This window comes from Ipomoea triloba, chromosome 5, assembly GCF_003576645.1.
Source record: "Ipomoea triloba cultivar NCNSP0323 chromosome 5, ASM357664v1".
NCBI classification, from domain to species: domain Eukaryota; kingdom Viridiplantae; phylum Streptophyta; class Magnoliopsida; order Solanales; family Convolvulaceae; genus Ipomoea; species Ipomoea triloba.
Genome location: NC_044920.1, coordinates 1,430,839 through 1,453,641, shown reverse-complemented (window position 1 = coordinate 1,453,641; position 22,803 = coordinate 1,430,839). Strand labels below are relative to the sequence as shown.

The 22,803-nt window shown below is 35.0% G+C and overlaps 5 protein-coding genes across 6 annotated transcripts; 4 read left to right on the top strand and 1 right to left on the bottom strand.

Moving 5' to 3' along the window:
* The first annotated feature begins 670 nt into the window (after positions 1-670).
* Positions 671-2,343, top strand: LOC116019609 (two-component response regulator ARR17-like). Its single transcript, XM_031259883.1, has 5 exons — positions 671-803; positions 1,372-1,457; positions 1,544-1,621; positions 2,069-2,139; positions 2,253-2,343. The coding sequence occupies exons 1-5, from the start codon at positions 671-673 to the stop codon at positions 2,341-2,343; spliced, it is 459 nt and encodes a 152-aa protein (XP_031115743.1).
* Positions 2,344-4,528: 2,185 nt separating this feature from the next.
* On the top strand, positions 4,529-6,306 carry LOC116021080 (two-component response regulator ARR17-like). The gene is made up of 5 exons (XM_031261689.1): positions 4,529-4,719; positions 5,196-5,281; positions 5,379-5,456; positions 5,934-6,004; positions 6,106-6,306. The coding sequence occupies exons 1-5, from the start codon at positions 4,590-4,592 to the stop codon at positions 6,188-6,190; spliced, it is 450 nt and encodes a 149-aa protein (XP_031117549.1). The 5' UTR covers positions 4,529-4,589; the 3' UTR covers positions 6,191-6,306.
* Positions 6,307-7,950: 1,644 nt separating this feature from the next.
* LOC116019275 (glycerol-3-phosphate dehydrogenase [NAD(+)] 2, chloroplastic-like) lies at positions 7,951-11,296 on the top strand. 2 transcript variants are annotated; one of them, XM_031259427.1, is made up of 9 exons: positions 7,951-8,366; positions 9,058-9,194; positions 9,292-9,397; positions 9,675-9,876; positions 9,962-10,049; positions 10,351-10,498; positions 10,692-10,841; positions 10,923-11,072; positions 11,151-11,296. In XM_031259427.1, exons 1-9 carry the CDS (start codon positions 8,028-8,030, stop codon positions 11,163-11,165), a joined length of 1,335 nt encoding a protein of 444 aa, XP_031115287.1. In that variant the 5' UTR covers positions 7,951-8,027; the 3' UTR covers positions 11,166-11,296. The 2 variants fall into 2 exon arrangements, with proteins under 2 accessions (XP_031115287.1, XP_031115288.1); XM_031259428.1 differs by having other exon boundaries at positions 8,253-8,366; positions 9,050-9,194.
* Positions 11,297-11,413: 117 nt separating this feature from the next.
* Positions 11,414-12,988, top strand: LOC116020837 (glycerol-3-phosphate dehydrogenase [NAD(+)] 2, chloroplastic). Its single transcript, XM_031261389.1, has 5 exons — positions 11,414-11,499; positions 11,801-11,948; positions 12,142-12,291; positions 12,373-12,522; positions 12,601-12,988. The coding sequence occupies exons 1-5, from the start codon at positions 11,414-11,416 to the stop codon at positions 12,613-12,615; spliced, it is 549 nt and encodes a 182-aa protein (XP_031117249.1). The 3' UTR covers positions 12,616-12,988.
* A 459-nt stretch (positions 12,989-13,447) lies between these two features.
* On the bottom strand, positions 13,448-22,400 carry LOC116019949 (probable inactive serine/threonine-protein kinase scy1). The gene is made up of 21 exons (XM_031260352.1): positions 22,119-22,400; positions 21,154-21,252; positions 20,850-21,001; positions 20,375-20,447; positions 20,148-20,270; positions 19,532-19,640; positions 18,669-18,748; positions 18,463-18,544; positions 17,978-18,117; positions 17,776-17,886; positions 17,497-17,613; positions 17,301-17,390; positions 16,985-17,038; positions 16,829-16,903; positions 16,607-16,682; positions 16,337-16,436; positions 16,057-16,123; positions 15,086-15,156; positions 14,755-14,867; positions 14,357-14,605; positions 13,448-14,158 (listed from the first exon to the last, which is right to left on the bottom strand). Exons 1-21 carry the CDS (start codon positions 22,242-22,244, stop codon positions 13,833-13,835), a joined length of 2,433 nt encoding a protein of 810 aa, XP_031116212.1. The 5' UTR covers positions 22,245-22,400; the 3' UTR covers positions 13,448-13,832.
* Between the last annotated feature and the right edge of the window lie 403 nt (positions 22,401-22,803).

Here is a 22,803-nt window from a genome sequence, read left to right as displayed (position 1 = left end):
GGAAGATAATATAATCGGTTTAATATACAATGACCATATCTTACAAAAATATATTCGAATCAGCGGTACACCTACCACCTACCCAAACTAAATAGATTTTACCCTTACGGATACGTATAATTCTAAACAAGTAATAATTAAACACTATATTATAATCTCACACTACTCCTATATTAGACCGTATCTTAAATCGTATCGTATTGTATCTTATACGATATTCAAATATTGAAGATATTTAGGATAGAAATCTAAACAACCTAGTACCCAGGTTGTCCTATTAGATTGATGGATTTAAACCATTAAAACAACACCAGATTTTATGCATAAAAAATTTAAAATAATTAAATAATATTGCAAAAATAGTAAAGGAGAAATGAAGAAGAAGGCAGTGAATGAAGTGGAGGATCAGAAACGAAGATACACAATGGGGCATTCGTCGCAAATTAATTATGAATCTGTTAAAACAAACGATTTGAAAAGATTACGAAATATTTGTGACGATTCAGTAGATCTTCCTTGAATCGTCGCGTTCGGTAGCAGAATTCTTCTCTTTAATATCACCCATTTTCTGCTCTGAATTCGTCATTATAACTGAATCTTTGGTTTAGGGTTTACGTGCCAAACTTCAACAAAAAAAAAAAACATAAGTTCGTTGAGATTAAGGAAAGAAATGGAGTGTCCTTCATCAATGGTGACGGTGGGAAATGGAGAAGAAGATGCAGTCATGCATGTGCTGGCGGTTGACGACAGTGTGGTTGACCGTACCATCGTTGAGAAATTGTTCAAGTCCTCTTCTTGCAAAGGTATTTCATTCAATTCATTTTTCTCAGTAACTAAAGAAATCTGTCCGTCACTGTACGAAGGTATGCACCAGGTAAATTAAAGAGTATTCGTGAGAATCAAACGTACTCGTGACTTTTTGGTAGGAGAATTATGTTCTACGCTCCACTCATTTATCCTTTTAAGGCCCTTCAAATTCATTAAAATGCTTAGTTTTAATGGCCCCTGGACAAGGATCACACACAAATTGAGAAATGGCCCAAATTATAAAAAAAAAAAAAAAAAAAAAATTAAAGTATCCTTAAGAAAATTTTTTTCCTCCTATAAATTCTATCGTTACTTTGGAAAAATTTGGAGGGGTGAGCAACATACTAAATATAGCATGCTTATATTCTTAATTGAGAAACAAATCTCACTTGACACATGATGCTTTCTAGTGTCGTAGGTTAAAATGTCGAGTGCTATGTAAAATTGTACCTTAACTTTAGCAAAAGTACATATGGAGAGAATACAACTTGTAAAGTATAAAGTATAACTTTACGAAAAACACGGATATTTCTTATTGGTTTTTATCATGAAATTTGGGTTCAGTAACAACTGCAGAAAATGGAGTGAGAGCCTTGGAGTACTTGGGGTTATTACCAGGAGATGATCAGCACAACTCTCCAAACACCAACGTTAGTACTAAATTTCATTCCATATATACGCACAAACCTTAATTACTTCGAATATTTATATTTTGAATAATATGATCTTTCTGCAGGTCCCAAAGGTGAATTTGATAATAACAGATTACTCCATGCCTGAAATGAATGGCTATGAGTTTCTTAAGAAAGTCAAGGTCAGAATCTTCAATAATTTTAATTACTTCGTAATTTGAATATCAATGAAATTATATATGGTAGAGTAAGCTAAGTCGTATTGTGTAAGACTGTTTCAGGTGAGATGTATAATAATTTATAGTTATATATAAAGTATAATTATAATACCTTATAGTTAGGTGGTTGCAATTGTTCCTTTCATCCTTTAACCCAAAAACTATCCAAATATGACACTAGAGTATTTCTAATTTTATATTTTTGTACACGTATATGTTTAGGGTTGTATTTAAATATGACTTTTGTAACCGTGCTTGATTTATCATTGAATAATTTAGCTCTCGTGAATGTAAAAACATTACCGATCGATGTAAATCTTGTCTTTTTTTTTCCCCATTTTCTGTCATTATTAGTTTATTGTTCTTGTTAATCTCAACATTAATTAAGATGTTGATGTTGGATTTTTGCAGGGCTCAGCCATGTTTAAGGATGTTCCAGTTGTGGTAATGTCATCCGAAAACACTCCAAGTCAGATCAACCAGTAAGAACAATCTACCAGTTCCTTAATTGGGGTTAATCAGACAACCTTAAATTCTGCTAACAGTAATTAATTATTGTTTAATTATTTGATAAATCAATACAATTGATTGACAGATGCATAGAGGCAGGAGCTAAGATGTACATCCTGAAGCCTCTCAAGCAAGCTGATGTGAACCAACTGAAATCTCAGTTAATGCAATCCTGAAGATAGAAGATTAACAATGTGATAATGAAGATCAGAAGCTTTAGCTATAGTATATCAAGATTGATTTCAAAAAAAAAAAAAAAAATTAATTTAATCTGTATCAAGGATATGAAGTTACCGATTTTGTCGGGGCAAGCATGCGTTATTTTTCTATGAAATTTATAAATGAAGACAAATTATAAAATTAAACTGTTGTGCAAGCATTTTTTAGTTATTACATATATATATGTATCTATATGATAAAATGGACCTCCCATTGACCTTTAATTTGAAAATTTTCATAAAACCTATTTTTTATGGAGAGCTTGAATATGCTAACCACAAATTTTTATTTTTGTATATATTGAGAAAAATTGAAAAATGACAACGAGGAAACATATGTTTTATTTCAAAATTAAGTTTATATTAGTTAATTCTTTTTTACTGTAATATGCATTTTTAATGAAATTTATTTGCCAATATTATAATTAGCTTCATAGTTACTTAGACAATAGATGAATGGTTCAACTTTTATTTATTTTTTAAATATAAATATAGAGCAAGTCACACGTCAAACAAACGGTACAAGTTTGGTCACATAATGCCTTGACCAGCAGAGTGACCACTGAAATTAGCAAAGTGGTCACGGTGAACACTGTGGAGGTCACGGTGTGACCAGCAGCTTGACACTAATCAGAATGTGTCAAAGATGTCACTCTGCTGGTCATGGTACACACAACAAAAACAACGATTTTGTCTCTTGAAACTCTGCTTCTACTCATTTCTCTAAACTGTGTTCATATCGTTGCTCTAGTTCGCTGGGTTCATTAGTTTGGGTGCTCAAACTGTGAATCGTAACACGTTTTATCCTGGAAAATCTAGGCTACAAAGCTCCTAGCACTTTTGGGAGGTAGCAAATAAGACTTTAAGAAAAGAGTGCTTCGCTCGAATAATCGTGTTAACACTTTCCAAATTATCCATGTCATTCTTATCATTATTATAATCCCAGAAATATTATTTTCGTAGTAATATTTCATAAAATCTCATACATTAGAGATAACCTATTTTCTTACCCTTTTTTTCATTATATTATATTGTAATATGTTGAGGTTGGATATATATACATTGGGCGCAGGAAACAGCAATGCTTAAGGATGTCCCAGTTGTGGTAATGTCATCAGATCATGTTCAAGTATTATCAACCAGTAAGAACAATAATACTAATATTGTTGGATTAGTTACCGAAATGGCCTCATGAGTAAAGCAAAATTATCAATTTGATCCCAATTTAACGGATATTTAACATCAAAATAAATGGAGAACCAAATTGGTTAAATTTTCCAAAGTCAATGACTTAATTGGGCAAGAAAAATTGTCAATGACCAAATTGATAATTTCATAATAGTCGAGGGCCATTTCGGTAATAAACTCATGATAGCCTTATATTGAAAAATATAATATTAATCAGGAATAAAATCTTGGTTACTTACAAAGGAAAGTGTAATACTTTTGAAAAAAATGTAATACTCTTAAATCGAAAATATTACATTTTCCTTCAAAAAGTATTGCACTTTCACTAATAACAAACACTTTATCCCTAATTAGTGTTACATTTTCCAGTATAAATAATTAAATATTACATTTTAATGTTGACCCGACTCGTCTTATAGACAAAGATTTATGAGATTATCGCACACAAGTTTGTGCTTTTCAACAAATAGTCTATATAACCACCATTTTTAATCAACAAGCAACAAATTCCAACGAACTTAAAATGATATTTTTACCCAATAACACTAAAATATTATTTAAATTCTTGATAATCGTCATATCTAAAAAAAATACCGCCAGCTATATAAATTTCCAATTATTGGCAATTATGATTTGAAGTATGGTTCTCTTCATCACATGTGTTAAAAAGATGGATTATCCTTGGAGAAGAATATGGATTATCCTTTTCCCCTTATCGTCATTAGCTTCACGTTCCCACTCAAGGAAGAGAACGACATTAATTAAAAAGCATCATTAATAACAGACTGTCCATGATGTTTTTCAAGAGATTATTAAGACATACAATGGCAAGTACATTACGTTGTTAATTTGTCTGCAAACTCAAAACAGATTTCCATGATGATGACGTATAACAAAGTTTAATTTATATAATCCATCTCTTTAATTAATCCACTCGGATCTTCTTTAATTTCATTCTCTCTGATCTCTCTCTCTCTCTATTAGAGTTTTTGTTGAAATTAAGGTAAAAGAAAATAATGGCTTGCCCTTCATCAATGGCAATAGGGGAAAATGGGGAAGATGAAGTCATCCATGTGTTGGCTGTTGATGACGATCCAGTTAACCTTATCATCCTTGACAAATTGCTCAAGTCTTCTTATTGCAAAGGTTTGTGCATTATGACTATTGACTAATATAAGCTAGCTTAGTTACGTTGTTTTAATTTGGTCATTGAATTATATTTTCATTCGATTTTTGGAAATATATATAGTCATTTGTTGTACTGTGTCATTCTAATATGTTGTGTTTTTGGTTCTTGATATTGTAACTTTAATTTAATGATTTGTGGTAATGTATCTATCTACCATACCTCTATCAAGCATTTCATACGATGACGGAGCCACTGAGGGGGCAGTGGGAGCTGCTGCCCCCACTCACCCCACCTCCACCCCATATATAGTCTTGTATGTATATATGTATATATAATAATTGTTTTAGATATAAATATATAAAACATATATTATAAACAATGGATTAACTATCTATTTTGTTTTAATACTTTGCCCTCGCTTTTTGGGCTCATAAATCAGGCTTTGTACTGAGATCACAACTAATTTTCAACAATCCATGAAATTTGGGTTCAGTAACAACTGCAGAGAATGGATTGAGAGCCTTGGAGTACCTGGGGTTATTAGCAGGAGATGACCAAAACAACTCTCCAAACACCAACGTTAGTTACTACGGAGTACTAAATTTCATTCCATATATTCACAAACCTTAATTACTTCGAATATTTATATATTTTGAATAATATTATCTTTCTGCAGGTCCCAAAGGTGAATTTGATAATAACAGATTACTCCATGCCTGAAATGAATGGCTATGAGCTTCTTAAGAAAGTCAAGGTCAGAATCTTTAATTTTAATTAATTTGAATATCACTGAAATTATATATGCTAAAATAATAAGTCATATTGGGTAAGACGTACTGTTTCACATGAGATGTATAATACTTTATAGTTAGTCATAGTTATAAGGTGTTTGCAATTGTTCCTTTCATCTTTCACTCCAAAAACTATCCAAATATGACACTAACGTAAAAGATTGTAGTTTGATATTTCATGAGCGAGATAATCTTAATTGTTGGTGATGATGAGTATGCCTCATATATATAAAAGGAATAAGATCAGTGGTGCGGATTGAATCAACCCATAGGATATGAATATTTTTGTACACATATATAATTAGAATTGTATTTAAATCTTGTCAATATGAGACTAACGTAAAAGATTGTAGTTTGATATTTTTTACTTTATTTCTTACTTTTTTTCATTATATTATATTGTAATATGTTGAGGTTGGATATATATGCATTGGGCCCAGGAATCAGCAATGCTTAAGGATGTCCCAGTTGTGGTAATGTCATCAGAGAATGTTCCAAGTATTATCAACCAGTAAGAACAATAATAATAATATTGTTGGATTAGTTGGTCAACTGTTAAACTACCTTAAATTCAGTTAAAAGTAATTAATAATTAATTTGATGAATGAACAGATGCTTGGAAGGAGGAGCTCTTATGTTCATGCCAAAGCCTCTCAATCGCTCTGATGTGAAGCACTTAATATCTCAGTTGCGTTAATGCATGCACTTCTTCATTTTTTTAATCGATTTGTTTTTTGTTTTTTCTTTTAAGATTATTGTGTGTATGCTTATTGGATGTTCAAATATATTACAATGCATGATCTATTTATACAAGTGTAATGGTTAATCACTCAATCGTTCAATAATCAACTAATTAATTTTCAATCACTTTGGATAATTGAAATTCTTTGAAGGACTTCAAGCAACACGTGAAAAATAGTCTTTTTAAAAAAAAAAAATCTCTGATACCAAATTGAAACATGCGCTCTATCTCAATTAAAAGTCTAAGCTAAGCTGGTAGTTGAATTGAACATTTATGTTTATATATTATATGCTCAAAATGGATTATCAACTATCACCAAGATATTATGATGTAAATACAAAAAATAAATATTATAGTTTAATAACAAAGTGAACGAATATGATTCGTCAATAATATAATGCATGGTTCTTCGTGAACATTCCATATTCAATAATACGTACTACTCTTCCTAAATAAAGGTTACATGATATATTAACGTCGGATGAAAAATCAAATTGAACGTGTAAAAAAGAAAAAAAAACTCTTTTTTATATAACTTAGACTTCTCGATAGACTATATCTAGATCCCATGAATATACTTCAAAATCTATAAAGAAAATAAGTCCTAAATTACTTAAGTGATTCTAAATTTTCATCACTTTAAAAGTCTATAAACATTATTCTTTCATATCCACTTCAAAGTTCCAAGAGAGTATGAGAAAATAAGGCCATGTTTGGTTCGCGGAAAATATTTGAAGGGAAGTGGAAGTAAAATTCCGTGGAAAAGTAGTTACCAGGAAGATAAATTATGTTGTTTGGTTGGTGGAAAAGAAGTTGCTGGGAAAATAAATTCTGTTGTTTGGTTGAATTTAGAATGATAAGGAATAGTGTGTATAAAGACCTAAATGCCCCTATTGTTATTATTATTATTTTGAACTCTTATTATTATTATTATTATTATTATTATTAACCTAACCATGAACCACAAGTCCACAACCGGCAACCCCATTATTCTTATTTCAATTTTGGGGGCCCAAAATTGATTTTTATTTTTTATTTTTTGAATAAAGGCCCAATATTGATATAATACAATAGGTTTAGCAGTTTAGGTTTCTTTAGTCATTGAAGAGGATTTGAAGCAGTCAGCAGATCAGAGCCAGAGACCAGAGGAGGAAGCGCGGCGGAAGCGGGAGGCGGAGGCGCAGAGCGAGGCGGCGACCGGCGAAGGCAGAGGCGGCGACTAGCGGAGAGGTTTGAGGCGTAGAGACAAGGCGGCAGGAGATGAGGCGGCGACCGGCGATCTGCTGATCTGGAGGAGGTCCACCATCGCAGGCGTTGCTGGAGTTCTAGCTTTCTAATTTCCAGTTTGGCAGTGAAGAAGAAGAAGCAAAGAAACGGGAAGAGGAAGAATCAAAGGGTAAAATAGTCCTACCATCTCACTTTTTGTTCCCAACTAACACGGAAAATAAAATACCACCTCTCACCTCCGATTTTATTTTCCTGTGAAATGCAGAACTCTAGTTCCATTGGAATATAAGTTCCAATCAACCAAACATGGAAAAGTATAATTTCTTTGATTTGAAGGAACCCACTTCCAATGGAAAAACACTTCTAGCGAACCAAACATGGCCTTAAGTGATTCTAAATTTTCATCACTTTAAAAGTCTATAAACATTATTCTTTCATATCCACTTCAAAGTTCCAAGAGAGTATGAGATGCACACTCCCGTGACACGTGTAAGGCACAGATTGGATAGCCACATTAGAGAACCAAAATAAGCGCCGAGAGTCAAGGAAGCTCGGAGGCACAACAATGGCGTCCCTTTTAGAGACTCCATTTTCTTCACCTCACTCACTCTTCAACTCTCACTCTCACTCTTCACACCCACAATCCCACAACCCCAATTCACTGCAATGCTTCCCTGTCAAGCCCTTTCACCTCCCTATTCTCCGCTCTTCCTCCACCCCCACCTCCGGCGGAGCAGTCGACTCTTCGCCGCCGCCGCCGCTGTCGAACCAGGACGAGATTTCGCTTGATGGGTCTAGTAAAGATCGGCGCAAGGTGGTCAAGTTTGCCTGGGAGAAGCTGGTTCGATGGTCTCGCTCATGGCGGTCCAAAGCCAAGACTGATGTTCTTGAACGCACTAACAAGGTCTATACACTTTCTGTGTTAATCTTAATGCTAGCAAGTAGTAATTTGGGATTTTTGAGGTAGGATTAGTTTTAAAGCTCTTATTTTTATGTTTTACTTTTGTTTACTTGAATTGGTTTCTGCTGCTCTTTATATGAAATTAATTAGAATTTCAGTTAAATAATCCATTGGTATATCCATATCTGTATGACTGTATATGAAGTTCTGAGAATGGTAATGCTAGAACTCAGGTAGGGCATCTCACATAGCTGACCACACAAGGAGATAAAACAAGCTAGGTTGTCCAGCTGACCAGTTTAAACCAAGAAAGCTATTAGGTCGATCCTATTAGGAGTTGAACTTGTAACCTTATGGTTATCAAGTCAAAAGTCTTTAAGTCAAAAGTATGATCAACTTGGCTAGGATTGCCCTAATTATGGGTGTGCATTAGGTAGTTGGGTATGTCCCAACTTGGGACGCTAGCCAACAAAGAACCACAGTGAGGTATACAACTTAGGTTGTCATAGCTGACTGGCTCAGACTAAAAAGGCCAATAGGTTGTTCTTGCTTGCCGTCGAACTTGTAACCTTGTGGTTACCAAGTCAACAGCTTGGCCAGCTTGGCTGGGGTTGCCCCCAATAAAATGTTTAATTAGTGCTATTGTTGCTTCACTTTGGGTAAATGTTTAATTTTGTATTGCTTAGAACTTTAGGTGGTTGTTCTTGGAGGTGGATCTTTTGGAACAGCTATGGCTGCCCATGTTGCAAATAGGAAGGCTGAATTGGAAGTTAATATGCTCGTACGAGATCATCGAGTTTGTGAATCCATTAATGAGAATCACTGCAATAGGTGTGTTTGTGGTTTGTGTGTCGTCCTTTTTCCACATTCCACTTTCATATTCCATAGCTTCATCTTTATGATAGTTTTGGATTTTATTTTGCTCCAGTAAGTATTTCCCAGAGCACAAGCTACCAGAAAACGTAATTGCAACAACTGATGCCAAGGCCGCTCTGTTGGGTGCAGATTTTTGTTTCCATGCTGTCCCTGTTCAGGTAATTCAGATCATATTTTCTTTGGTACTTCATTTCCCTAGATTTTATGAAATTATGTTGAATAACCTCGTAACCATAGAGTTCAAAGACATGGGTATCTGCAAAAAGAGAAATTTAAACTAGGGTTTTTTCAGCTTTTACTGGCTTGGTTATGATAGCTTAAATTGATGTTAACATTTCGGTTTCTTCTTCTTTAGCTTGTTTATGCTGTCTAGTTTGACCTCACGACCAAAGAATGCCACTTATTTGCAGATTATATCTTTTTTTCTTTTTGCAGTTCAGCTCGGTATTCCTTGAGGATATTGCAACGCATGTTGATCCGAGCTTGCCATTTATATCTCTCAGCAAGGGTTTAGAGCTCAATACATTAAGAACAATGTCTCAGATAATCCCCCGAGCACTAAGAAGTCCTCGGCAGCCCTATGTCGTTCTATCTGGACCTTCTTTTGCACTGGAGTTGATGAACACGTTACCAACAGGTTTTTTATTTAATCTTCATAGCTTATACTTCATGTACTGGATTAAGTTTGTTAGTAATCAAAATCATTCCCCGTAACTATGCAGCAATGGTGGTAGCGTCTAAAGACAAAAAAGTTGCAAATGCAGTTCAGCAACTTCTGGCCTCGAGAAACCTGAGAATCAATACATCAAGGTTGTTCTTCTAATCCTTATCCTATGCTTGTCTTTTTTGGCCTAGCAGCAATTAGGAGATCTTTTGCGCACTAATTTCTTAGTGACAGCTAAAATAAGTGTCACCCGGCTAGACCTAAGATGAGTAACCATAGGCCTTAAAAAAAATTGCTGCGTGGAATTTTTCAATTTTGGTTAGAGCTTTTTGGTATCACATTGCAAACCATCCTCTGATAGTTTCAGCGAGAGAACTAGAGATTCGAGGCTCGAGCTGTTAAAATATGTATGCACTTAAATGCTTTCTTGTAACACCGAAGCTTCAGTGATGTTACAGGGATTGAGATTGCAGGTGCGCTGAAGAATGTACTAGCAATAGCAGCTGGTATTGTGGAAGGATTGAATCTCGGGAACAACTCCATGGCTGCTCTTGTAGCACAAGGGTGCTCTGAAATTCGATGGTTGGCAACAAAGGTTGGTTGGATTATCTTCTAAACCATGGTTGACTCTTTCCATGATTGCTCACTGTTTTTAAGGAAAAAATTAGTTCATGAGTTAACATTATCATGGTGACATCAAAACCGCGAATAATGATTATGAGAAAGTGATCATCTTCTCTGTTGTTTTAGTTTACTTACCAAGTCATGCTGTTTTTGTTCCACTAAAGATGGGTGCAAAGTCAACTACATTAACGGGGCTTTCAGGGACTGGGGACATCATGCTCACGTGTTTTGTGAATCTTTCAAGAAACAGAACTGTTGGGGTTCGTCTTGGATCAGGAGAAAAGCTTGAAGACATACTCGGTTCTATGAACCAGGTTAGTGAAAATTCTCTCGAGGTTTCTTGTGTGAAACAGTCCCGGGGTTTGTTTCACCCGAAATGCTTTGTGTTTTTTAAGGTGGCTGAAGGTATAACAACAGCAGGAGCTGTGATTGCGCTAGCGCAAAAATACAAGGTCAAAATGCCGGTTTTGACAGCAGTTGCCCGGATTATTGACAATGAACTCACTCCAACTAAAGCTGTTTTTGAATTGATGAATCTCCCTCAGGTAAATTTTGGGTCCCAAATATTCCAATGTTGTTTTTTGGACTGTCTGACTGTGATATTATGGCCTTTTGGTTTACAGGTTGAAGAAGTTTAGAGATTTGGATGAGTTGCAGAGAAGAGGAAAGATCCTCAAAGTCATAAAAGTTTTTAACTGTATACATCATTGTTTGTTGCTGCATTGTGCTGCCAAGTAGAGTAGTCCCATACTTTAAACGTTTTTTTTTTTTTTTTTTTTTTTTTTTTTTTTTTNAACAGGTTTTTTATTTAATCTTCATAGCTTATACTTCATGTACTGGATTAAGTTTGTTAGTAATCAAAATCATTCCCCGTAACTATGCAGCAATGGTGGTAGCGTCTAAAGACAAAAAAGTTGCAAATGCAGTTCAGCAACTTCTGGCCTCGAGAAACCTGAGAATCAATACATCAAGGTTGTTCTTCTAATCCTTATCCTATGCTTGTCTTTTTTGGCCTAGCAGCAATTAGGAGATCTTTTGCGCACTAATTTCTTAGTGACAGCTAAAATAAGTGTCACCCGGCTAGACCTAAGATGAGTAACCATAGGCCTTAAAAAAAATTGCTGCGTGGAATTTTTCAATTTTGGTTAGAGCTTTTTGGTATCACATTGCAAACCATCCTCTGATAGTTTCAGCGAGAGAACTAGAGATTCGAGGCTCGAGCTGTTAAAATATGTATGCACTTAAATGCTTTCTTGTAACACCGAAGCTTCAGTGATGTTACAGGGATTGAGATTGCAGGTGCGCTGAAGAATGTACTAGCAATAGCAGCTGGTATTGTGGAAGGATTGAATCTCGGGAACAACTCCATGGCTGCTCTTGTAGCACAAGGGTGCTCTGAAATTCGATGGTTGGCAACAAAGGTTGGTTGGATTATCTTCTAAACCATGGTTGACTCTTTCCATGATTGCTCACTGTTTTTAAGGAAAAAATTAGTTCATGAGTTAACATTATCATGGTGACATCAAAACCGCGAATAATGATTATGAGAAAGTGATCATCTTCTCTGTTGTTTTAGTTTACTTACCAAGTCATGCTGTTTTTGTTCCACTAAAGATGGGTGCAAAGTCAACTACATTAACGGGGCTTTCAGGGACTGGGGACATCATGCTCACGTGTTTTGTGAATCTTTCAAGAAACAGAACTGTTGGGGTTCGTCTTGGATCAGGAGAAAAGCTTGAAGACATACTCGGTTCTATGAACCAGGTTAGTGAAAATTCTCTCGAGGTTTCTTGTGTGAAACAGTCCCGGGGTTTGTTTCACCCGAAATGCTTTGTGTTTTTTAAGGTGGCTGAAGGTATAACAACAGCAGGAGCTGTGATTGCGCTAGCGCAAAAATACAAGGTCAAAATGCCGGTTTTGACAGCAGTTGCCCGGATTATTGACAATGAACTCACTCCAACTAAAGCTGTTTTTGAATTGATGAATCTCCCTCAGGTAAATTTTGGGTCCCAAATATTCCAATGTTGTTTTTTGGACTGTCTGACTGTGATATTATGGCCTTTTGGTTTACAGGTTGAAGAAGTTTAGAGATTTGGATGAGTTGCAGAGAAGAGGAAAGATCCTCAAAGTCATAAAAGTTTTTAACTGTATACATCATTGTTTGTTGCTGCATTGTGCTGCCAAGTAGAGTAGTCCCATACTTTAAACGTTTTTTTTTTTTTTTTTTTTTTTTTTTTTTTTTGGGTTTGGGGGTGTTCTTTTGCCCTCTTTCACAGCTGGAAAAAGACTTGAAGTTGTATTTAATCCTCTCACTCACTTGACATATAAGAAAAATTGGGAAAATGAAAAGAGTCTTGTAGGGAGGTTTGCTTTTATTTGTGTTCTATGATCCACGGACACTGTTAATGGCTTGCTATTATTTTGTTCTATTGTTCTATGAAGCACAAGATTGTTTTTCTAAGAGTTTTCACTTGGCCATAGAACCATTTTCACATTTAATTTCTGACTATTAATTTTTTACATTTAGTTTCATGACTTCTAAATCCTGAACCAATTTTCAGTTGTAGGTGACAAAATTTAAAGCAAGGAATTTATCTTAAAGAATAAAATTATCATTTTCAATCTCCTCCTAGAGAAGTTTAAAAAATAAAAAAGTTATTAAAAAAAATGTAATTTTTTGCTCTTTGATGATTGAAAATTAGGTCAAAGAAATTAAATGTGGTAAGAATTTAAACGCTATGAAACCAATGTGAAAAATTAATAGTCAGAAAACTAAATGCCAAAATGATCTCATAGTCCTGAGAATAAAGTGGAAAAAACTTTCTAATTTAAAAAATAAAAATGCATATTAAAACAATTGTAAACAATTCTATCCGCAAAAGAGCAAATGAAACCATAAATTAACCTAAATGCTTTCAAATGAAACCAAGAACTCAAAAATATTGATTGAATATTAAACAAGACAAAGATGAGTACAGACTTCATAGCACATTACAATACCTTTTACTCACTTTAAGAAAGGCAGACAACGGTAGCATTGAGGCATAATGAATTTGGATGGGTATATAAAGAATTGAGTTATATGCAACCAGTGCAAAAAAGAATGGAAGTTTGACTGAGAAAACTAAGGCATTACATATCTTATGAGGTCAGCAAAACATATTAGTAACCTCTGTCTAGGGGACATCAGTTCATTTTGGGTCATTAGAACTGGAAGTCACCAGAAGAGGGAGGGAGGGAGGGAGGAGGAAAATGTACAGCAGTCCAGATTCTTTTCCTGATTTCTGCTCGGTTTTTTTGTGCTTTTACGTCCCGGATGTTCGGTTGATTCTTTGAGCTCCCAGTCTGGGAGCAGCAGGTTTACTCCGCCCTCGCCCAATGGATGATGGTCTTGCTGCGGTTGTTGGTTCAGGAGCTGCAATGGAGCCCCAGAGATCATCATCGGCGGTTGCAGCCTTTTTTGCAGTTGTCTTGGGAGCGGGGGCCACGGAATCCCATGGATCATTATCAAAGCTAGCCCTTGAGCTTGCTGCTGCTTTAGTAGTTTTTGGGACAGGGGCAGCTGCTGATCCCCACAAGTCATCGTCGTCTGCGTTCATCTTTGATATGCTCTTTGGTCTTGGAATAGAAGCTGAAGTCAATATTAAAGCGGAAGGATCAATTATTCTGTTTTCCTTGTTGGGTGGCAGGGGGATTGGCTCAAGGATTCATAGTAAATACTTATAGACAGAATTGCGATATTCCCTAACATCACAAATAGCTGAATAATAGCTCGAAAACTATATTCCAACCAGAGTTTTGTTTTGGGTGTCTAGTTGGTTATTCTTACCTTGTGATTTTGGTTGAGAGACTGGGCGTTTTTGAGCAGCTTGGATGTTTGCAAGAGCTGCAGGTGGCTTCGGATCTTCCAGTGGCTCCATATCATCCCATCCGTCTTTTTCATTTTCTAGATCGTCGTGAATTCCATTTTCAAGCTCTCCCCATCCATCAGTAGATGTAGGAGATTCAGGAGCTGGATGATCAGCAATATCCGTACTAGAACGAACTTGGATTGGAGCTATATTTGCATCTTCTGTACCTGCATGATTTTAAGAGCCAATATCAAAACAAATTCACTAGCAAGGGCATTTTGAAACCATAGAACATCTAAAATAAAGGAGCGGAAAAATACCATTCAGTATACATCACAGAAGCAAAATTGTGACGGAAACGAAATAAGGTGCTTACCCAAGCTAGCATTTGAAATTGCAGAGTTATGTGGTGCGCTAGAATTTGCTGGGGTAACAGAACTATATTCAGAAGGTTTGCCGCCTTTGAGGGTCAATGAGCTCATAGCCCAGCTGCATCATAACAAAGGAAGATTAGACATCTATTGTCGGACGTACGAAAGATCTTTATCAATGAACCAGGGAGGTAATAGAAGTAATACATAGAAACCTGCGATATTTAAAAGTGGGACGTTTTCTTTTCACGTGTGCCCAAAAAATAAATTATCAGAATGCAAGTTATGTAAACGAACTTAACAGAAACACATTCACATAATCACATCTTAACATACCCAAGCAAACTTGCATTTCCAGGAATAGATGAAGTTTGCATGCCTATTCCAGTCCCATCTCCAGTGCTTGCCTAAATAGTACCAGAGAGAAATAAGACTTTAAAAAGGAAGTACATGGGAATAAGTTTAAGATAGTAAAGCTGTTTTGCATGCGACGACCAACAAATGCACGAGGCTTTGGATCTGTTTGGCACGTCTATCTAAAAAGCTAGTTGAAAGCTGAAAGTTGAAAAGCTATTAGCAAATAAGCAAAGTAATTGAAAATTGAAATTAAAGTGTTTGATAAAATTAATTGTTGAATTAGCTGATAAGTGTAAGATACTAAGATTTTGATTAATGAAGGGTAGATGGTGTCAGTTTTGTAAATTAATAAAGATTTTAAAAAAAAAAAAAAAAAAAGCCAGAAGCTTATTTTGAAACGCTACTTTGGTAAAACATGGAGAGTTTAAAATAATAGCTTATTTTGAAACGCTACTTGAAATAGCATTTCTAAATAAGCTATTATTTCAAGCTCTCCATGTTTTACCAAACAGAGCTTATAGCTTATTTGTAGCTTAAAATAAGCTATAAGCTCTACCAAACAGAGCCTTTGTCAGAACTTCAGGGCTAGCACCTCTTATACTGAATGTCAAAAATGAAGCTCATATAATGAATGTCAAAAGTGAGGCCCAGTTAGCTCGTGCACTCTAGTGACTCTACTCCCATCATAGAAATTCTTAGTCTCCAATTCCAATAGTTCATTTTGTCCTTGATTTATGTCTATCAAATTCAAAATTACTTACAAGAATTCATGCTAACATTAACCACTTCAAGAATTTACTTCTTAAAATATTGAGAATGGAAAAGGTGTCGTGTGTTGTGGGAGGACATTCTTCCTAAAATGTCCTTAGAAAGCAAGGTTCATTGACACACAAAGTAAAAACTAAAAACACTTTAAAATTTTAAAATCAACATTTTATACAAACACATACCTTATCGTGTTGTTTCAATAGTTGCAAAAATTGGTCCACTGCTTGGAAAGCTTTTGACCTTACGTCACTATAGCATAGAAAAGAAGCAGATATCAGAAGTTTAAAACTTTGTAGGCACTAGAATGAATTACTGCTACAAGGACATGAGTAGGGATAGAAAACACACACACACACAAGTGAGATAATGATATTAGTAGCAGCAGGAAATTATTAAGGAAGCAGAAAATAAAGAGAAAAAAGGAAACTGATTTGGGACTATTATTTTAAATCTCATTAATACCTGTCAGGATCAATGGTAAGCACAACAATATTTGGCAAAATACGTGTTGCAATCTCAGTCACATCATAGTAAGAACTAGTGGCACACAAAGCCATAACACCTGTCACCAAAAGAATATCCACATTTGTAAATTGAAGACTGGCAAAGAAGGTAGAGAAGAGAAGCTGGAAGGATGGAAGTCAGGGAGCTTTGTCAAAGGACCAAGAAAAAAAATTAACTTGCCAAGGTTTCCAAAAACAGACCAATGAGGAAAAAAATTTGAGGTTCTACCTGCTCCTCGGGCAGGCGAGAATGTGTCACGCAAAGCACGTACAGTGAATGCATTTATAAGAACTCTCTTCCTCGTCTGCATGCAGGAAATAAATCAAATGCCTTTTATAAGGATAATGCCATCACCAAAAATAAACTAAAAAAAAAAAACATATTTCAAAATGGTAAATAATACTATTAGGCTCCTTCAGTCTCAAAGCATTAACACCATCTCTTCCTTACCCCTTCGTTCAGGTGACTGGCAATATTTCCAAGTAATATAGTTGTATTTGTTCTGATTGCTGGCTCTTCATCCACCTAAATCAAGCACAGATACAAAATATTAGCAAATAGCAGATTACATTAAGACTTGCTTATTTGAAGTGTATGATTCAATACCTGTAGCTTAGAAAGATACTTCAATAATGATCCAGATATAGTGCGCTGGGATAGCTGCAATTACAGATTAAAAAGAGATTAGAAGAATAGTACACATAATAGTCATATATACAAGTAGAAAGACTTTTAAATGAAAAAAAAAAAAAAAAAAAAAAAAAAAAAACTACCATTGCCTTGTAGAAGACTGGATATATTTAGTCAATTGAAAACATAATTAAACATTTATTTACAGGCTATTTAACCAAATTAGGTACAGTTTACCTATTTCATAGTGTCTCAATATAGAAGATAATAACATTTCACATGATGCACATACCTTAGGTGCCAGAACAAGCATTGACTTAAGAGTCAACTCCCGGAGGAATGCAGATGTGTCAGAGAATCCAGTAGCAACGTGAGGGTAAACCTAACCAAAATATTATAAGGAACATTTACTACTCAAGCAAGAGAAGCTGATCCTAAATGAATTGTATGCTTGAATGATAAGTATAATTTAATCATTATTTGCATACTTGTTCATCAACAATTTGTGAAGATAATGATTCCCCGAATTGATCAACATGTTGCAGAAGACTAACTCGTATTGCCCGGTCATTTGAGGCAAAAAGTTTTACAATTGTTGGCAGTACCTACAGATAAGAGGCGTCGCCACAATTTAGAAAAATAAATAAATAAATAATAAACAAAAAGGTCATTTATGGAATGATTGATAGATAAAATGCTCTTGCTCTATGCTTTTACATGAAGAAAAATTATTATGGTATTGTCAAATAGGTGTAAAAGAGTATAACCTTGAGACTAAATTCCTCTGTTGAAAGCCAAGAACCCATTTTCAAAAATGCTGTCAAAGCAGGTGCAGCAGCTGAACCAAATTCTAGAGCAGATGCAAGCAATGGAAGCAACTGCAGGAAATAGAACATGATAAAACTTTTTTTCTTTAACCACTAAAAAAATGTTTACTGAAGTGTGCTGTTTTTGGTATGTCAAGACAACCTTTTTCAGTACTATCTGGCGAGGAAGTTGATCTGCTAAATTTGGAAGTTTACGAAAGAAAGTGTCTTTTTCAACACTGTCCTTCAAATTAAGAATTTCCATGAATTGTATGGTCTCCACCAATTTATTTTGAAAGTATTCTGGAAATAAACAATTTATAAAAGAAAAACTGTCAACATCATCTCATTACTTACATACCTGTGCTAAGATGATTACATGCACTACAAAACATAGAGCTTACTTTCAATGATAAAAGAGAAGTTAAATCACTTAATCAATGATTAATTCAACTATCAACTTTTAAGCAGTAACTAAAGCGGAAAGCTTAGACCAGTGGTTCACTGCCAGTGTATTGTTTAGAAGGTAAAAACGTAACAATACCAAGTAAGATGAAACAAAGACAACTGTGATATGATGCAGAAAGTAATATAACATGAATACTTGAAACAATAAATTGAAGACGGACTGAATAATGAACACTTTACCACTATTTTCCAGAAGCTTAGATGAATTTAACCTGCGAGAAGGTGTAGCACTCAAGAGGCGCTGATAATCTGGAAGTAGAGACTGTAAGACAAGAAAATAGCAAATGGCAAATGAAAATGAATTTTTCAATCACCAGAAGATAATAGAACTATAGCTACTTAAATACTATAAATCAAACATTCAAGTAAAAAACTAACAGCAATACCTTAGGAATGGAACCAGTATTACGCAACTCCTCTGTTTTGCTCAGCTTTGTACTAGAAAAAAGTTCATAAATAAAACAACCTGATAATTACCCAGGAATTGAATTATTAGTTCATACTCTAAACAAAGTTTAACCAAAAAAATAAAAAGCCTAGGACTAGTCAAAGGTTATCATGAGCATCAATCCAGGAGTAACTTTTTCCCAAATTAACAAAAACCTCTAAAAGGTGTCATGTGTAACTGTCACTAAAAACGAAGACCAAAAAGTCACAATTTCAGAACATGTGCTTCATTGCAAGCTGGTGACTTGAAAACATTAAGGAACAACCCAAATCATGGCAAAAGGGTCATAATTGAAACAAATAATTCCAATCATAGAGTAAAGCAATTTTTTAAGCTGAAGTGAAAATTCTAGTACATACCCATCTAATGCTACAGTGCCCATGTGAACTTAAAAACATATTCAATAACTACATAATAGGAAAAGAATGTGTATGTTTTTGGTCAAAATCCACAAAAGAGATGTAACAACAGCTTCAAAATTCCTGATTCTATAGAACTGATCATGTAAGGTCAAATATTTAGAGCATGCCAACAGAAAACAAAGAACTGCTAAAGGATTTGATGTATTTCCATTTGATGAAAAGGAAAAATATGCGAACTTAGAAACATAAACTAAAAGTAAACAGTGCTGAATGTATAAACCAATTCCCATACAATTTATGATTTCAAAATAATTCACCATTTTCTAGGGCTTAACCAGGGAAGCATTCATGTCCAGAACTACTGTTACTGCTGATATACAATAGGTTCCTGCTGAATCTATAAAAAATGAGATTACACCAAAATTGGGTAGATGCTCACCTAAACCCCAAGAATCAATAGCCCATGGTGGAGATTTTCTGATTGCTGTCCAATCAGACTTGACCATCTCCAATGGTTTATATTGTGTACCAATAAGCCATTCATATTGCTGCACAACGAATGAAGGCAATAAGCAATTTAATGTTGCTGCTTGGGACATAAGAGTATCTTCAGTTTCATTATATATATGAAACCATCATGATTGCAGTTGAGGAAGTTTGTTCATCCCAACCCCATATCAAAGAGGGTGAGAGAGCTTTGTTTTAAATTAGCAAGTGTGCCAAGGTGTAGATATACTTGCAGATGTAAATGCAGAATGCTTCAACAAAAACCCAAAAATAAATAAATGAATAAATAAAACAGCTTGTGGTTTAGTAATCTGAAAACAATTACAATCACAAAAACTTCAAAATAGCACCATTAAAAGGTAATGAGCTGCAAATTGTGAGTTCTATCTCATATTAACATCCTTTATAAAACAGCATATCATTTTAATTTACTACCATTCAACAACTTGAAATCCTTTTCCAGATAGGAATCAGGAGAATGAGATTTATTAGTCATACAGAACACCATAAGAACTACCCATTGGATAAATTTGGAATACACATTTTACCAGCATTGGTCCAGTAGAAGTTTCATTGTTTCCATCAAACTCAGAAAGAACATCCAAGGCATGCAATTTCCAGTCTAGAGTTTGAGTAACAACAACACTAGCAACACAAACATTGCCATGAACCTGTCACAACAAGAAAAATGGTAACCTTTAAGGTCATAAGCTGTATAGATCAGGAATTATATAGAAGCTTACACCCAACTGAAGGAGATTTTATAATGACTTACAAGTTTACAATCATTATTCAAGAAGCTCACAGCCTTGGTTATTCGATGCAGTCCCCAGGCATAATATTCATCTCTGCAAAAGCACCTCATTAAAATGCAAAAAAAGTTCTCACTAGATCCATGCAATGGTCTGTGACCACTTTAGGACAAATGGTCTTACTAGACCCTCTTGACTATCAATAGTTTAATCATTTTTATTTCTTTATTGTTAAAAAATCATTAATCTTAAGCCAATCACAGAAAACAAAGACATGGATATTTGATATTTGACATGGATATTTAAAATAAAACCTACTGAATAAAAATAAAATAAAATAAAATAAAAAAGGCGTGCCTAGGAAATAAAATTGATAAGTAGGATCTGGCTCATTGAATGGCAAAAATCATATACTGAAACAGAAGCAGTTCAAATGCAATTAAATCCAATTTAGTTAAGCCCAAAAGATAATCAAAATATAAGTACAGGAAATAATACCTTTGTGTGCCCACTAATCCTAATTCCTTGAGCTTTTCAGAAAGTGGCATTACAGGTTCAGTGACAATATAAATAGTAACCTTTGTTGTAGAACCATCAAAAGTTTCAACTTCCGTGCTGTGAAGAAATGATAAAATATTGGGATGCCTGACCTGAAAATAAAGGGGAAATTGTAACACAGGATAACTGAAATCAGTTGCATGAGTGATGAGACTGCACATTAGGGCTAAAGGTGAAACAGAAACACAACCTTAGATATAAAGAGGATAAGAAGATATCAGTATTCTGATGAATAAAAGCTTACTGTGCGAAGTCGTTTGACTCCATTGCGACCAGCTGCCAAATGCCCATCATTTGCGTTACTACCTGAGAGTGCAAATATAGACACAGGAGCACCATCGTCCTGTAAAATAGGGAGAAGTCGGGGACACCAGGACACAAGGTCAGAATAAATTATTAGAATGTAATCAACTATCCTTACAGTAGCATACAGAAAAGACTCAAAAGAACACTACGGATCATGATCATTTGTATTGCATCAAAATAAATATAAGAGCAAATGTACATATTATAACTTATAATCTACTGCTTTCCCAAGTCAAACATCAAGAACCCAAACAGTAGAACTTATTACTGCATTTTAAGATTATGGAATATGGCTTCCCTACCAAAAGATCATACCTGGCTTCCCTCTTATGGAAGCCCAGCCCTCAATATTCATTTTTTAAGGCAAAAATTTTGAAAACATGCAGCATTAGTCAGACAGGAACAACAAAGATAATTTGAGCAGTTATATGTGAAGCATGGAGCATCAGGTCATCTATTATCCCTCAAATGTATTTCTATGTTCTCACTGCATGACTTTCTTTAGTTGGCAATTTATAGAGATTAGCTGATTGGGTTTATTTGGCAAATACTGCTCAACTTGGAGCTGAAGTTCGAACAACCGAACCAGAATTAAACTGACGCATTGAGATTCAAGCAAATTAACATTTGACTTCTCTTTAAACCTCTACCCAACCATTGTTCAATCCATAAACTCAAAATCAACAAGCTTGGAGATAGCATTATCCTGAATCATCAATTCCTTCCCTACTCTCTATAGTCCATCATATCATTCGAAAGAAGAGTAATTGAGGTAAAATCCAAGAGATTATAACCACTTGCCACAAACTGATCTATGAGCAATCAAAACGAGATTAACACTACATATAATGACGGAATTCGAACTGACTACATTACGAAAAAAGAGAGATAGAGATGAATTACTTTGGAGGTTCCGCGGTAGTGAACCCAAGAGCCCCAAGCAGAGGAATAAGGCTCGCCGATGTTGTATGGCAGATCCTTGACGCCCGTCCCAGATCCGGCGACGACGCCTTTCAAGAATTTCAGCATCGTTTATCCTCCGGTAATACGCCACCAGCCGTTTACCGGCGACGATCGATCTGGAGATTTGGTGCCGGGAGAAGGGAAGGAGGGAGTGGAAAGACGAGTATGCGAAACGAAGTGTGGAAAGATCGGAAAATATTTGCTGGATTCAGTACTTGGCGATCGACGGTGGATCTTTTACTTCCCATTTTATTGAAATGATAATTTATAACAATTAGTATTAAAACAATTCATTATAATTATAGTCTTCCTGACTAAGAAGAAAAATCCACAATTACTATTTACAAAAAGTAAATTGCAAGATTTTGTGGGACAGAATTAACAAAAATTATTTTGACAAGAATTGAACTTATGACCACTAAATATGAAAATTATGTTTTACATACTCGATCACTCCTTTTGAGATTGATTATAAATTCACACAAAAAAATAGCACTCCTATAATATCCGAGTGAAATAAAGGTATTGAAGTGCACACAAAACTACGGCTAAACTACTAAACTCAAAAGAACTACAATTAGCTCTCTAAATCAACCATTACCATGCAATTCTTTCCAATTTTCTT